General features: G+C 43.0%; 1 protein-coding gene across 1 annotated transcript; it reads right to left on the bottom strand.

Annotated features, from left to right (window-relative positions):
* Positions 1–5,305: 5,305 nt before the first annotated feature.
* Positions 5,306–11,857, bottom strand: FAM8A1 (family with sequence similarity 8 member A1). Its single transcript, XM_037518906.1, is given in 6 exon segments — positions 5,306–5,679; positions 7,464–7,603; positions 8,056–8,179; positions 9,657–9,777; positions 11,165–11,305; positions 11,308–11,857. Coding segments are annotated over 6 exon segments (1,185 nt in total). The 5' UTR covers positions 11,822–11,857; the 3' UTR covers positions 5,306–5,534.
* Positions 11,858–14,653: the final 2,796 nt, after the last annotated feature.

Below are 14,653 nucleotides of genomic sequence, written 5' to 3'. Positions count from 1 at the left end.
AAAACAAACTCTGTGAAAGATGTTTCATGATGAAATAAAGTCTAAACTGATGGGATACCAATTAATTAAAGACCTCCCAACAAAGACTCGGACCAGACATCTTCACTGATGAATCTTAACCATATTTAAAGAACACCTAATACTTCCTCAATTGCTTCCAAAAACTTCGAGAAGGGAACACTTCCAGACTCTCTAGGAAGCCAGCGTTACCCTGACACCAAAACCAGACAAGGATCCACAGGGAAATGACAGTCCAATATCCTTGATGAACACAGATGCAAAAATCCTCAACACTAGCAAACCAAATTTAATAATAATACATTAAAAAGATCAGACACCATGATCAAGTGGGGTTTATTCCAGGGATGACGGTTCACCTTAAGTCAGTGTGATACACCACCTTTCCAAGATGAATTAAAATGCTGATTATATCAATAAATGCGTAAGAAGAATCTGGTAAAATACAACATCCATTTAGAAAAGGCAGGTATAGAAGGTTTGTACCTCAGCATAATAAATGCTACATAGGACAAGCTGAAAGCTTCTCCTCAAAAATCAGACACTATGCCAGCTGCCACCACTTAATATACAAGTCCCGGCCAGAGCAATTAGGCCAGGAAAAGAAACGCATCCAAATCGTAAAGGAAGGAAGAAGTAAACTGCTGATGATGTGTAGGAAACCCTAAATATTCACTAAAAACCTATCAGAATGCAGGAAAGTTGCAGGATACAAAAATCTGCATTTCTACACACCAATAAACTATCATAAATTAACAGTCCCATTTACAATGGCGTAAAAAATTAAATACCTAGGAATAAATTTAACCGCGGAGGTTAAAGACCTGTACATTGAAAACTCGAAGACATTAGTGAAAGAAGGAAGACACAAAATAGAAAGATACTCTGCTCACGGACTGGAAAAGTGCTCTCCGATGCCCACACTGTACAAAGCTTCCACAAACTCAATGCAATCCCTACCAAAATTCCAGTGGTGTTTTTCCACAGAAACAGAAAAAACTCCTGAAATTTGTATGAACTACAGAACCCCAAACAGCAGTCTTGAACAAAGTTGGAGGCGTCAAGCTCCATGTAGTGACTATAACAGTGTGGTCGTGGAATAAAAATAAGGTCAATGGAACAGAGCCCAGAAATAAACCCTCTCACACATGGCCAATTTATGGCTGACAGAATATACACTGAAAAAAGGACAGTCTCTTCAATAAAGGGTGCTGGGAAAACCAAACAGCCACATGAAAAAGTCTGAAACTGCAACACTAACGCAGATAATGAAGAAGCGAGTTAAAGACTTGAACTGAAACAAAAAGCTCAGAAGAAAATATAGGCAGGTAAGCAAGCTACTTGACATGTGTCTTGAATTTCTTGAATCATACACTAAAGACAAAAGTGAGGAATAAACGAGGACCAATAAAAGGAAACCAACAAGATGAAAGACAATCCAGTGGGGGTGGGAGAAAATATTTGCATGGGGGCTACTATCCAAAAAAACAGACAATTCAATAGTAAAAAAACCAAAAAGTGGGTTGATCTGAAGACATTTTTCCAAAGAAGACATACAGATGGCTAACAGGTACATGAAAAGATGCTCATCGTGAATTATCAAGGAAGTTAAAACTATAGGGAGATCCCCTCACACCTGTTGGGATGGCAAATATCAAAAAAGCAAGAAATAAGTGTTGGTAAGGACGTGGAGGAAAGCGAACGCTTCTGCACAAATACAGAAAGTATCGAGGTTCCTCTAAAAACTAAAGACTACCAGATAATTCAGTAATTTCACTTCAGGAATTTATCTGAAGAAAATGTAAACACTTAACTTGAAAAGATACCTGTTCCCCCTTGTTCATGGCAGCAGCATGCTTTTTTTTTTTTTTTTTTCCAAGATTTGTTTGTTTATACAAAAACCAGGGTACAGACCAGGTGCGCGGGAGGGTGCGAGGATTCACCAGAGACAGAGCAGGCAGAAGGACCGAAGTACACTGCTAAAAGGAACAGCAGGCACGACAGGAGAGGTCTGCCGCGCCACGTGGGACCCTCGCCAGCCGGCCGGGATCAAGCCCACGCTGCAGAGGCTGTGGACAGCTTCACAGCGAGGTGATCAACCGCTGCACTGCCAGGGGAGGCCTGGCAGCATTATTCTTAATAGCCCAAATATGGAAACAAGTGTCCACTGATGGATGAATAAAGAAACTGGTACACAGGCAAGTGCTGTTGAGCGACAGGACTATGCTCGGAGTTACATGGCATTAGAGGATTTCATCACTGCAACATCAGAGTGCAATCACACAGACCCACATGGCCCGCTACATACCTAGGCTGAACGGTATAGCCCAGAGGCACCGCTGTGCTCCATGCAGTCTGTAACTGACCATAACATTCTTAAGGGGCAGATGACTGTTTACATATAATGGAATATTATTTGGCCATAAAAAGTGAAATCTTGACATGTGACAACATGGTTGGAACTTGACAGCATTATGCTAAGTGAAGTCAGTCAGAAAGACAAAAAGTGTTTGATCTCTATGTGGAATCTTAAAGACCAAAAAACTCCAAAACAAAGAAATACCAACTTGAAAGACAAAAAAGAATTGACGATTGCCAGAGGTGGGGAGTGGGAGTTGGGAAAAATGGGTTGGGGGGGAGAGTTAGTGCTTTCTTCATTAAATCCATTTAATTTCTAATGAAAAATAAGTAGAGGTCTGAAAACAGAAACACAGTACTCATTTTTTTATAATCTAGGTACAGTGGCCCTCAAATATAATGCCTGTTTTTCAATTTTAAATATTTGAATGAAACAGTGTTAGGCAAAAAGAAAGTTTCCAAATGAATGCTAGATAAATGTCAGCTGGGGAGTATTTCAAAGAAAAGGCTTAGCGTTCAAAAAAGTATTGGCTTTTTTTCCACAGTCGAAGATTAGTTCAAAAGCATGGCTTGCCATCACTCACACTTACCTACCCAGGCCCAGCATGAACATTCATGTCAGACTTTTCTCAATATGCTTTAGCCAGCCAGGCTACTTTTAGTAATGGGTACTGAGATTTTTCTAGATCCCTAAGCTAACATGCCTGGTCTCTGAAATCGTATTCTCACTCAGCTTGACTCCAAATTTTTGTTTCCTTATTTCTTATCTTGTAAAAGTGATGAATAATGCTTGCACTATGAAGACAACTTTCTTTTTGCCCTTTTTTGGCTAGAGTTGCAGTATCAGAATTATACTCTGACGTGGAAAATCAGCCCTTCCATACATGTAATACACTAAAAAGTGTTCTGAAAAGAGGGAGGCTCCATTCCCTCCTCTCCCCACACACAAAAAATAAACATGTGGCCCCACCTTCAGGCCCCATCACTTTGTCCTTTTTTCCCCAACAATTTGGGACTCAAACTCTTTCCCTAAGCACTGAGTTCATAAATAGGAACAGACTTGGATTTTTTTGTAAAGACAAAGTAATACTTTATTTCAGAGGGCTATGTCGTATATAATTTGAATCCAGAGGTGGATCTAAATGAACCTACAAAAACCTATACAGATTTTAATTTGAATGAGTTACACATGTAATATTGCAAATGTGGTATAAATTTAGGAACAACAAATTAAACTGGACTACTTGTTAGCTTTTGTTTTACTGTATAAATAAAAACAGTCAAAAGGTACATCTAATTATTTGGGAGGAAATTAATACATCAAAGTTAAATTCTGGAGCTAATGACTAAAGGGCATTTTAACTTATATGCCAATCAGTGGCAAAAGTACTGTATATGCCAATGCTAAGTGGTAAATCTATATAACACTTCTTAATTTCTAGCGTAATAAAAAAATGAGGTCTTTTCCTACTGTGAATGGCCATAACACTTTTAATATCTTCCCTGAGGCTACAAGTGACTACTTTGACATACTTAACAGGCTTTCTGTGATGTTGGATTTAATATAAAATTATTTTGGAAAACATGGTTTATGAAATTTTACAATAAAAAAGATATTAAGGATACTGTTAAGGTTTTTATAAACATCAAGTATGAATCTATTCACAATTTTCAAAGAAAAACCCACTTTAAAAACTGATTCGGTGATGACAGATGTGTCTGCATTTGCTATTAAACTGAAGAAATAAGGCCTACCAATTAGCTATAAAACTGAAGAAATAAGGCCTACCGATTAGTGTTTTCTGGGAAAATAGCAGGGTTGGAGGAGATGCTTAAGAAACAAGAATTTTAGTTCAGGATATCTCAACACAGCTCCCTGGGCCATCCAACAAAAACACGCGCACACTTAAAACTCTTCAACTTTGATTCAACGGAAGAATAAATTAAAATGGCAATGCACAAATGTTACTCTGCCTAACATTTCCTTCAAATATCATCCTTGGCAGGCTCAAAATGAGCTTTTGGCCCACAGAGCCAAAGAACTTAGAATAAATGCTACTCTTCCATATAGTCCATAATGGGAAATCACTAATATTCCATAAGCTACATGGATTTAATCATGAAAGGATAAGATTATTTGACTCATCGATGCGTCAGAAGTCATGGAACAATATAAAATAAAAGAAGGAAGTAGTACATGAATATTCTGCACATGAAGAGGGGTTATATTCAAAACACTGAAAAGCACTAATACTTTCTTCATGCTACACACATACTGGGAATATTGTTTTACAGTAAATATGCAACAGTTTGATGGAAGTAATAACTCCTTACATATTTATAGTTTGATTTAGGGCACTGAAAACACTTGCACATAAATTTTAAGTTAAATTTACAGTGAAACTTTACTCCCACCCCCCAAAGTAATCACTAACTTACCTTTTCTTTAAAGGAATCAGTAACAGCAATATGACTCAATACTTTTTCATTGTTATGCAAAACTTGCCCAAAATATACATTTAAGTGTTAAGAATACTTGTAAAGTTTATCATTCCCACAGTAAACTGCAGTACAGATTTTAAAACTTCAGGTGAAGGAACTGCTGGGCCTGCCTCACTTGCCCCTTTCTCTTGCAGCTAATCACCACCCCTCCCGGGATGGGAGATAATGGTTTATCTGATACTGTGTTCCTACTCCGCCCGCCCCCCTAAAAAGCAAAGACAATTTCCCCAAGAAGTGTTAACTAAAAGATGAATAATGTGTTTACAAAACACAACTGGACATTTTCCATCATTTTGGGGTAAACCAAAATAAAATTTTAAAGTTTCATTTGGAGATTTCAAAACTGGAAATGCTCTCAGCAAATTCTAATCTCTTAGATCTTAAGAAAGTATACATTGTCCTTGTTGATTATGAAACTACTTGCCTTCTTTTCGATCTAAAAATTTTAATACTTGAATTTAACAGATTTTTCTTCTGGAAAAGTTCTTTGGCATTCAAGTAAAATCAATACTTTCAGAATAGTCACCTGGATCACACTGTAGTGACTGCTTTAATTTCTAAATCATCAATGTTGCCCGGGGATACTGATGGCCTTGATACATAATTGAGTCTTCTCAGTATTCCATAGAGTATGGAATTCAGGGCGTTTTCGGGCATCATCTGACCCCATTCCTTTTTACCACGATGGTTCCTGCTACAATGTCATACGCTGTTCGATTATGCTGAAAAAACAGCAGTGTGATGAAAGCAGGGAAAAAAGAAGCAATAGAAAAGTTCTTGATCAAAGCTCGTATAGTGGATCTAAAAAAATTAAAGCAAAAAAAAAAAAGATAAGTTGTGTATCAATCACAAAGTGATTAATATTATTCTATCAAGTTTAAAACAAGTATTTAAAACATTTATAGTGTAGTTGATTTCCTTTGATATCTGAATACTTTCAAGTAACATTGTAGTATGAACAAACCACCAGGGTTACTTCTGAAGACTTCATCAACGTAAGACAGAATGTTACATGAAAAGCAGTAATATATTTAAAATGTGAAGTAGATATCTTACACTGTGAGCTAAAGATTTATAAAATTTTCTAGTATTTTGCCAGAAGAAAAGAACTATTCCCTTTACTGACCTTTTCTACATAGTCACTTATTACTGTGCATTTTAGCAGCCTAAAAGCTGAGTGCTCACTGCAGCCCCATTTTCTACCCTCTATGAAGTACTCATATTTGAAATTACTTGGTATTCTTTTATCAGTTCTCTTCTTTCTTTGTGAGATCCTGTGATTATGGAAAGCTTTAAGAAGCTTTTAGCAATAGCTCAGAATGGAGAATTATCCTACTTTCATATTAGATTTCCATCTTTCATTTTATTGAAAAGCAAAGTGGCAAAACATGAGCTAGGAATTCATTCAGACTAGTTGGCTTCAGATCTATTTTGCACGTATAAAAAGGAGATAATAGGGCCTCCCCGGTGGCGCAGCGGTTGAGCGCTGGGTTGCAAAGCTGCCCGCGGCCTCTGAGGTGCCGGTTCGATCCCGGCTGCTCCCCGGCCACTGGAGGAGGGTCCCACTTGGCGCGCAGACCTCTCCTGCCGCCCGCTGCTCCCCTCAGCAGTGTACTTCGGTCCTTCTGCCTGCTCTGCTCTCCACTCTGACTCTGGTGAATTCTCTCACCTTCCCGCGCTTCTGACTGTACCCAGTGCATGTATAAACAAAACAAACAAATAAAATAAATAAAACATGCCTCTATTTAAAAAAAAAAAAATTAAAAAGGAGGTAATAGTACCTATCTTATAAAGTGAGGATTAAGTGAGTAATACACAAGCAATATTCTTAAAAGTGCTTGGCATATAAGAGGTGCTCAATAAACACTATAGTCATTTTGACTCTAATTAAAAGTAGTAGCCAGAATGATCATAACCATAAAGGAAATTTTGAGTATGTCAGCAAAATCAAGACTTATTTTAGAGTCTCTTGTTCATATTTCTTTATATAACAATCCAGCTCTGAATTATTCTGGCAGCAATTCCAGCCAGTATCTTGTTTTGCTCAACAGATCATCTCCTACTTATCTTTACAGATTTCATTATCACTATTTGTACCTTCTCCCGGAGCCGGATGCTAAAAGCTAGCCATGAGTACCAGGAGTACTACACACTCTATCACTTTAGAGCTGGATCAGAATGGACGCGTACATTGCTCTCAAATCTCATACTGCCCTTTCAAGATAGGATAATGACAGGGATTATCAAATGGAAGCGCAAGGTAGATCAGTAACTAAAAGGACTATCCACAGATCTAGAGAATAAAGCTAGACACGGATATTATAGTTATCTATATCATCAACACTCAAATCATCCTCTTACTATGGTGACTTCATAGATTTCATAAAATGATTCTTGAAAATGTATAATGAAGAGAGATCTACAGTCATAGCTGAAAAATATGGATATGCTTTGTTTTAAACCTGAAAAAATATGGCTATTATATGCCACAAAGAAAAGAAAAATACCTGCATCATAAAAATAATTTATGAATTATACTTGTTTTTAAATTATTTTCAGAAGTATCCAGTTGACTAAGAACTTACGTTGTAATGCTAACATTTGAAGAAGGAATCACTAAAACCCGACTTGGTGCAATCAGCACTGATGTATCACATGTCACAACTCGAAGCCCTAGCAGGAACTTCCCTGGGGTGGCTCCACCAGCTCCCCAAATGCAAATTATCTAAAAAAAGAAGGGTAATTAAAAAAATAATTTACTGGCTCAACAATAGCAATTTTAAAGGTAAAATTTCATGTCGTGTTATTTATGTTTCAAAATTTTGAAGTTGGAACAATTTCACAGACTACTCAAAGGTTACCCTTTTATGACACATTTCTGAAAGTCTCCAACATCTTCAATACCACAAGGTGCCTACTATATAGTTCTCTATGGCCCATATGTATTTTTGAGCAAGATTCTCCTATGGAAAAATACATTTCAAGTTCCACAACCAACTTACAAGTATGTATTTGGGCCATAAGACTGAAATATGTTACAAGGAAATTATATAATGTCTCCATTCTGAGTATTGTTTCAACTTGAAAAGTATGATAATTTCCATCACTTTTTTATTCTAGGACTGAATCTGAAATTAGAATGTTAAATATTAATGTTTGTTTTAATTAACAACTTACCTCATAGAAACAAACTAGTAATCTGTATATAAGAGCCACAACCATCATTTTCTGCAAGTCTTCCATTGATGTGTCTTCATCTATTTCTTCTATTATATAATGCATAGCAAATTTAGAGATATCCCTACACAAAATAATAGTTTTGTGTTATAAAGATATAGCTATCAGAGCAGTTACATTGATTTTTTTCCCCCAACAGTGTTGTCATAAACTAAAATTGAAATGCTAAACTATCTTTGGTTTCTAACAATTTAGTTTCAGAAAATACTCATTGGCTTATTCAACAAATAAGCATTACTACCACAAGCATACACTGTACTACCTCTGGAGAGATGATGGTGAGTGACTTCCATGTGGCCTCTATCAGGAAAATGCCACGAGTACTATATAGGAAATCATAAAGTACTGGGAAAACATAGGTCAGGTACACTTAGATTTCCCAGAAACGACATTGATGCTGAGCTCTGAGGATGAAGACAAGAGAATCAGACTAAGAAGGGGGAAGGAAGTTCCAGAGAGAGAGGGAATAACAGAGAAAATCTTGGAGCAAGAGTGTGATACAAGCTATAAACACTTGGTATGTCACCCATATTAAGAATAAGAGTTAACAATGATTAAAAAATAAGGGCATCTGTATACCATATGGATATGTTAAGACTATTCTGAAGACAAAGAAAAACCACGGAAGGGTTTTAAGGCAGGAGAAGGGCAGAATCAACTTATAATCTCTAGTTTTACATCAGAGACTGGGCTGAGACACAACAGGCTACTCAAGACAGAGGACTGAAAGAAGGCTACAGAGACAGACTATTGAGCTACTAGTTAGAATACTTTTGCTGCCAGCCAGGAAAGAGAGGACAGTAACCAGGAACTGGTGTGGGTTGAAGGCTATGCAGGAGATTGAACAGAAAGGAGTTGCCACTTGGTTGGATGTGGAAGGTAGGAGAGGGAGAAGAGAAAGGAAGGAATCACAGTAATGTTCAGACCCCTGGCAGGCGTCCTAAAATTTGACTACAAGAATTTATATTTTGACTCTGTCATGTATTCCTTTGTACCTCTGTGAATTCTGGCTTTAATTTCTTGTAAGCCCAAATTTCAATCTCTGTGAAATGGAGATGTTTACCTCTACTTCACAGTTGTGGTAAGAGTAAATCAGAATTTTTATAAAGAGGTGAGCTCAATGTCTAGTAAGTATAAGGTACTTAGCCAATGATAACTGCTATTATGATTGTTACTCTGAAAGAATTATAAATGTCTCACTTTGCAGTTGATTTGGGAAATGCCTGATAGCAAAAGCAATCCCATTTGGAAATGCCATCTAGGTAGCTTATTAATGTTCATCTACCAAAAGCTCCTTATGCCGTTGTGTTCGGATTTCAAGAGAAGTTTGTCCCCAGCCTAAGAAAATAGCTGAATAAAATCAAACCAGGTCTGAAGACTTCTTTTACCCTCTTTCGAGAGCTGAGATAACCACAGATCTTGCAGAATTTAATGTGCTTTCTTTGGTCTTTTGTAAGTGTCGAAACCCTGTCAGATTATATAGTCACTTGTAGGACTGAGCAAAACAAGATCTCTCATTTCTGCAAATGGGCTTAACTTACTTTATTCCACTGAGGTGCATAATACTTAAGACAATGGTTGCTTTTATAAAGAAGAGAATAAAGAAATCCACCATCTCTGCCATAAATCTATGCGCCAAGGATGGAATAACATACTCTCGGCCTGTAAATTTAAAAAAAAAAAAAAAGGTTAGGAAAATCCATTGATTCACATAAGCCTTAGAATGCAAAGTAGGTAATAAACAGAGAACATAAAGTCAAGGTACACACCCAGCTAATAAAATTTTTTCTAACCTTGCAACAATTATTGGTATCGACTTCATCAACAGTACATGCTAATAACAGCAGCACTATTCTTCTACTTACTGAGCAGTTTAAAGTCTGCTTTCAGGGGGCCTCCCTGGCAGCCTAGGGGTTAAGTCTCAGCGCTCTTAACACGAAAGCCTGTGTTGGATTCATGGTCAGGGAGCTGACCCACTTGGTACTGCAGGCCTCTCCTGTCTCACCTGCTGCTCCCTAAAGCAGTGTATTTCAGTAGATCCGACCTGCTCTGCTCCCCACTGTCTGTCAAGTCCTCTGGCACCTCACATCTCTGGCCTACACCCCAGTTCTTCTATGCAAAAATAAACAAATTTAAAAAACTAAAGTCTGCTTTCACCCCTTTAATGTTTAAAAATGATCTCACACAAATTTAAGGTACTCAATACATTTCACTAGGGACTCAAGTGAGAATCTAGGGATTGCAATTCCATGACACAAAATTAAACTTTTTTTTTTTTTTAGTAAAAATCAAGGTGAAGTATAGACAATGAGTATATAGGAAACCCCTGTGTTCCTCACAGCACCCTTTAGTCATTTAGCTTTCCAACAGCTACAATGATTAGCAATCTGCCTCAACTCTGACCGGGATAAAATTCGGGCAGTAACTAGTTCTTGTTCCACCCAGCTGTGGCTGCACAAGATAAAAAGTTTAAATACTAATCTAAAAGGCGTAACTAATTCAAAGGGCCGTCATGTCCGTGGGGAGGTAAACAATGCGCCCGACCACGGAGCCGGGGAGAGGCGCGCAGCTCCGTCTGGCCTCCCGCCACCGCCTCGGACCTGCAGCCCGTAAGTAATTATTATACTAATCACACACATCCCGTCCCGCGGCCGCGGGCTCGGACGCCACACGGCGACCCTGGGTCTGCATTAATTCCAGCACGTCCCGCCACCCGGGCCCCAAATGGGTTTGCCACCCGAGAACCCAGCTCCGGGCCTCCCTTTCTGGGGCGCGGAGCTCAAGAGGGTGAGCACAGCTGCCCTGACTCGTGGGAACGGCGAGTGCCGGCAGCAAGCGTCTCCAGTCGGGGGGCAGCACACTTGGGGCCCCTCGCGCCTGGGGAGCCAGCGGGGGCGCGCGCAGAACCGGCGAGCAGCGGCAGGCACACGCGCGAAGGCGCGCCGGCTCCCCGTCCCCAGCCTGCGGGGGGCGGGGGTCGGCTCCCCCCGGGGGGTTCCCGGGGTGGGGGGTCCCCCAGCTCGGCGCAGCCCCGCCGTGGCGCGCTCACCTGCCTGGCGCCCGGTCTCGCTCGGGGTTCGCGAAGGGGCGGCGGCGGCCGCGCGGGACCCCGGGGCGGCGCGGCCGGAGCCCTGCGCGTGGGGCGCCCGGGGGGCCTGGCCCGCGACGGCAGCGGGGCCGGGGGCGCCCCCGGGCCGGGCGCGGCGGCCGCGGCGCTGAGGAAGTAGAAGGGGCTGTAGTAGGCCAGCGCGGGGGGCGGCGCGGCGGGCGGGGGCGCGGCGGGGCCGGGCGCGGGCGGCGCGCCGCAGTAGGCGGGGAGCGCGGCCAGGCCGCTGTGCCAGGTGAGGTAGCCGCAGTAGGACTGCCACAGCCACTCGTGCACCTGGCGGGAGTACTCGCGGGCGCTCAGGCGCGCCGGCCGCTCCCGCGGCGCCTCGGGGCCCTCGCGCGCCGCCGGCTCCTGCGGCCCCGCGCCCGCCTCCCCGCGCCGCCCCGCCTCGCGCGGCGGCGCCGAGTCCGAGTCCTCGGCCGCCGCGAGGCCCGGGGCGGGGGGCCGGCCCGGGGCCTGGGGTTCGCTCGGCGGCCCGTCCCGGGGGCGCGGGGCGGCGGCGGGCGCGCCCCTCAGGGAGGGGACGGGCGGGGCGTCCCTTCGGCCGTCGTCCTGTCCGGGAGGGAGGCCCCGGGCTTCCTCCGGCCCCTCCGCCATCGTCGCCTCAGCAGCAGCCGCGGCCGCCCTGTCACCGCGGCGTCTCCCTCCCCCGCGGGCCCCGCCCCAACGGCCCGTCGCGCCGCCGCCGCAGGCGCTGCGTCACAATGCGCCGCCGGAAGCGGAAGCCCCGCCCGCGCGACGTCATCCGCCGCCGCCGCGAGGAGGGGGGGCAGGCGGAAGTGTGGCCCGGCCGGGTTGCTGGGGGGTGGGGGGCAGAGCACAGAGGCGAGTCCTGCAGTTTTGGGGGTGCTGGGGGTACGGGTAGGATAGCGGGCAGAGCAGACCGGGGTAAAGGAGGAGCCTGGAGCCCTCAGTGGCTTTCTCAGGCCTTTATTGAGCTTTACATGGAGTGTGGCAAACAGGTACAGGACAGGCAGGGGTGCCGGGGGTCAGGAGGCTGGCAGGCCCCCAAGCCCCCCACACGTCTTCACTCTGGGCTGCTCGCTCTCTCTCTTCTGGCTTGCTTTCTCCTGTTCTCTCTCCTGCATCTGCTTCTCTTGGTGACTATCTCAGTACTCCTACTATGGCCCACAGAAGTAAATAAGACAGTTTGCAACAATGTGACAACTGCGGGTGCCCCATCAGGCAGGGCAATCCTAATGGTGGGATTGAAGAAAAGCCTGAAAACCATTTACCCTACACTGGGCCCAGAAGGTCACCCCTTCCTCCATTCCCCGTACACCTCTCTCCCTCTCCCCCACCCCTTGCTTTTAAAAGATTTATTTATGCATATAAGAATTGGAGTACAGGCCAGAGGTGCAGGGGGTGAGAGGATTCACCAGAGCCAGGAACAGAACAGGAGGATCTACTGAAATACACTGCTGAGGGGAGCAGCAGACAAGTCAGAAAGGTCTGCTGCGCCATGTGAGTAGCTCCCTGGCAGGGGACCGAACCTGTACTGTAGTGGCTGCAGATAGCTTCATAGGTTGTGTCCCAACCCTTTGTGCCACCAGGGAGGCCCCATCCCCCCAAGTTTAATAAAGCCTGAAGCCCATGGCTTCTTTCCGTAATCCCACAGGCTATGGACTCAGGCCCTCCTGGGAGGAGAGGATTCCCAAGGCCATTGGTCCCAGGGGTCAGTGTCCTCCTGCCTGTGGGGGGGCCACGACTGTTGTGGGCTATAACCTGTTGTTTATTTCTGCCTGTAGTACTTGTATCACCATATGCAAGTAATGACCAAATCAACCTGGGACATATCTCAAGATAGTTTGCTCAGTTGCAGAGATTTTTTTTTGTGTAAGAAAGAGAGATAATGCTGATTTGAGAGTCCTTATCTTGAAGCTAACTTTTCCTTAAAAATCTTCATTTCTACTCTGTAAAACCGTGCCTTTGCCTGCAGCAAAACTGCCTTTCTTTAAGCCCATTGCCTCACTGGTGACTTGTCTAGTATTTTCTTTTTCTTAAAGATTTATTTATTTATGCATACGAGAACTAGGGTGTAAGCTGGGGGGTGGTGGTGGATATGTGTGTGTGTGTGTGTGTGCGCGCGCACCAGAGACAGAGTGGGGAACAGAACAGGTGGATTGACTGAAATAAACTGCTCAGGGGAGACAGGCGAGGTCTGTTGCACCATGTGGGTTGCTCCCTGGCTGGCTGGGGATAGAACTGGTGCTGCAGTGGCTGCGGACTGCTTCACAGTGCGGTGCTTAACCCCTTGTGCCACCAGGGAGGCCCCGCTGTTGAGATTTTATTGCAATTGCATTGAATCTGTAAATTGCTTTTTGTAGGATGGCCATTTTGATAATGTTAATTATCCCTGCTATTCCATAAGCAGGGAATGTCTTTCCATTTCTTTGTGTCTTCTTTTACTTCTTTTCACAATGTTTTGTAATGTTCTTTGCATAAGTCTTTCATCTCCTTTGTTTTGTTTTATTTCCAGGTATTTATTTTATTTGGGTACAATTGTAAATGGGGTGGTTTTCTTAATTTCTTCCTCTTCACACTGATTTTTGTGTGTTGATTTTGTAACTTACTACTTCACTGAACTGGTTTATTGTTTTAATTAGTTTCCCATAGAATTTTTAGGGTTCTCTCTATATATTACCATATCATTTACAAATAATTATAGTACTACTTCCTTTCCTATTTGGATTCCTTGTATGTCTTTCTTTTGCCTACTCACTCTAGTTAGGACTTCCAGTATAATATTGAAAAGCAGTGGTGAGAGTGGACATCCTTGTCTTGTTCTAGATCTTATAGGGAACGCTTTTAGAATTGAGCATTCATTGAGAATGCTGTTAACTGTGGATTTGTTGTATATGGCTTTTATTGTGTTAAGGTATGTTCCTTTTATCCCAAGTATTTTAGGGCCCTTCATTGTAAATGCTGAACTTTATCAAATGTTTTCTCAACATCTATTGATATGATCATAAGATTTTGATTTTTACTGATGTGTTGGATTACATTAATGGATTTTTGTTTTTTGGTTTTTTTTTAAGATTTTATTTTATTTATTTATACAAGCGCTGGGTACAGTCAGAAGCACGGGAGGGTGAGAGAATTCACCAGAGCCAGAGCAGGGAGCAGAGCAGGCAGAAGGACTGAAGTACACTGCTGAGGGGAGCAGCGGGTGGCAGGAGAGGTCTGCGCGCCATGGGGGACCCTCCTCCGGTGGCCGGGGAGCAGCCAGGGATCGAACCGGTGCTGCAGAGGCTGCGGGCAGCTTCGCAACCCAGCGCTCAACCGCTGCGCCACCAGGGAGGCCCATTATTAATGGATTTTTGAATGTTGAACCATCCTTTGTCTCTGTGATAAACCCCATTTGTTCATGATGTATTTTTCTTTTGATCCATTGGATTCAGTTTGGTAGATTTTATTGAGGATTTTTTT

The sequence above is a fragment of the Talpa occidentalis genome, unplaced genomic scaffold (genome assembly GCF_014898055.3).
Source record: "Talpa occidentalis isolate TD23 unplaced genomic scaffold, MPIMG_talOcc4v2.1 talOcc4.2, whole genome shotgun sequence".
NCBI lineage: Eukaryota > Metazoa > Chordata > Mammalia > Eulipotyphla > Talpidae > Talpa > Talpa occidentalis.
Note: the sequence above shows the minus strand (reverse complement) of the source record. Positions and strands in the feature narration are given on the sequence as shown.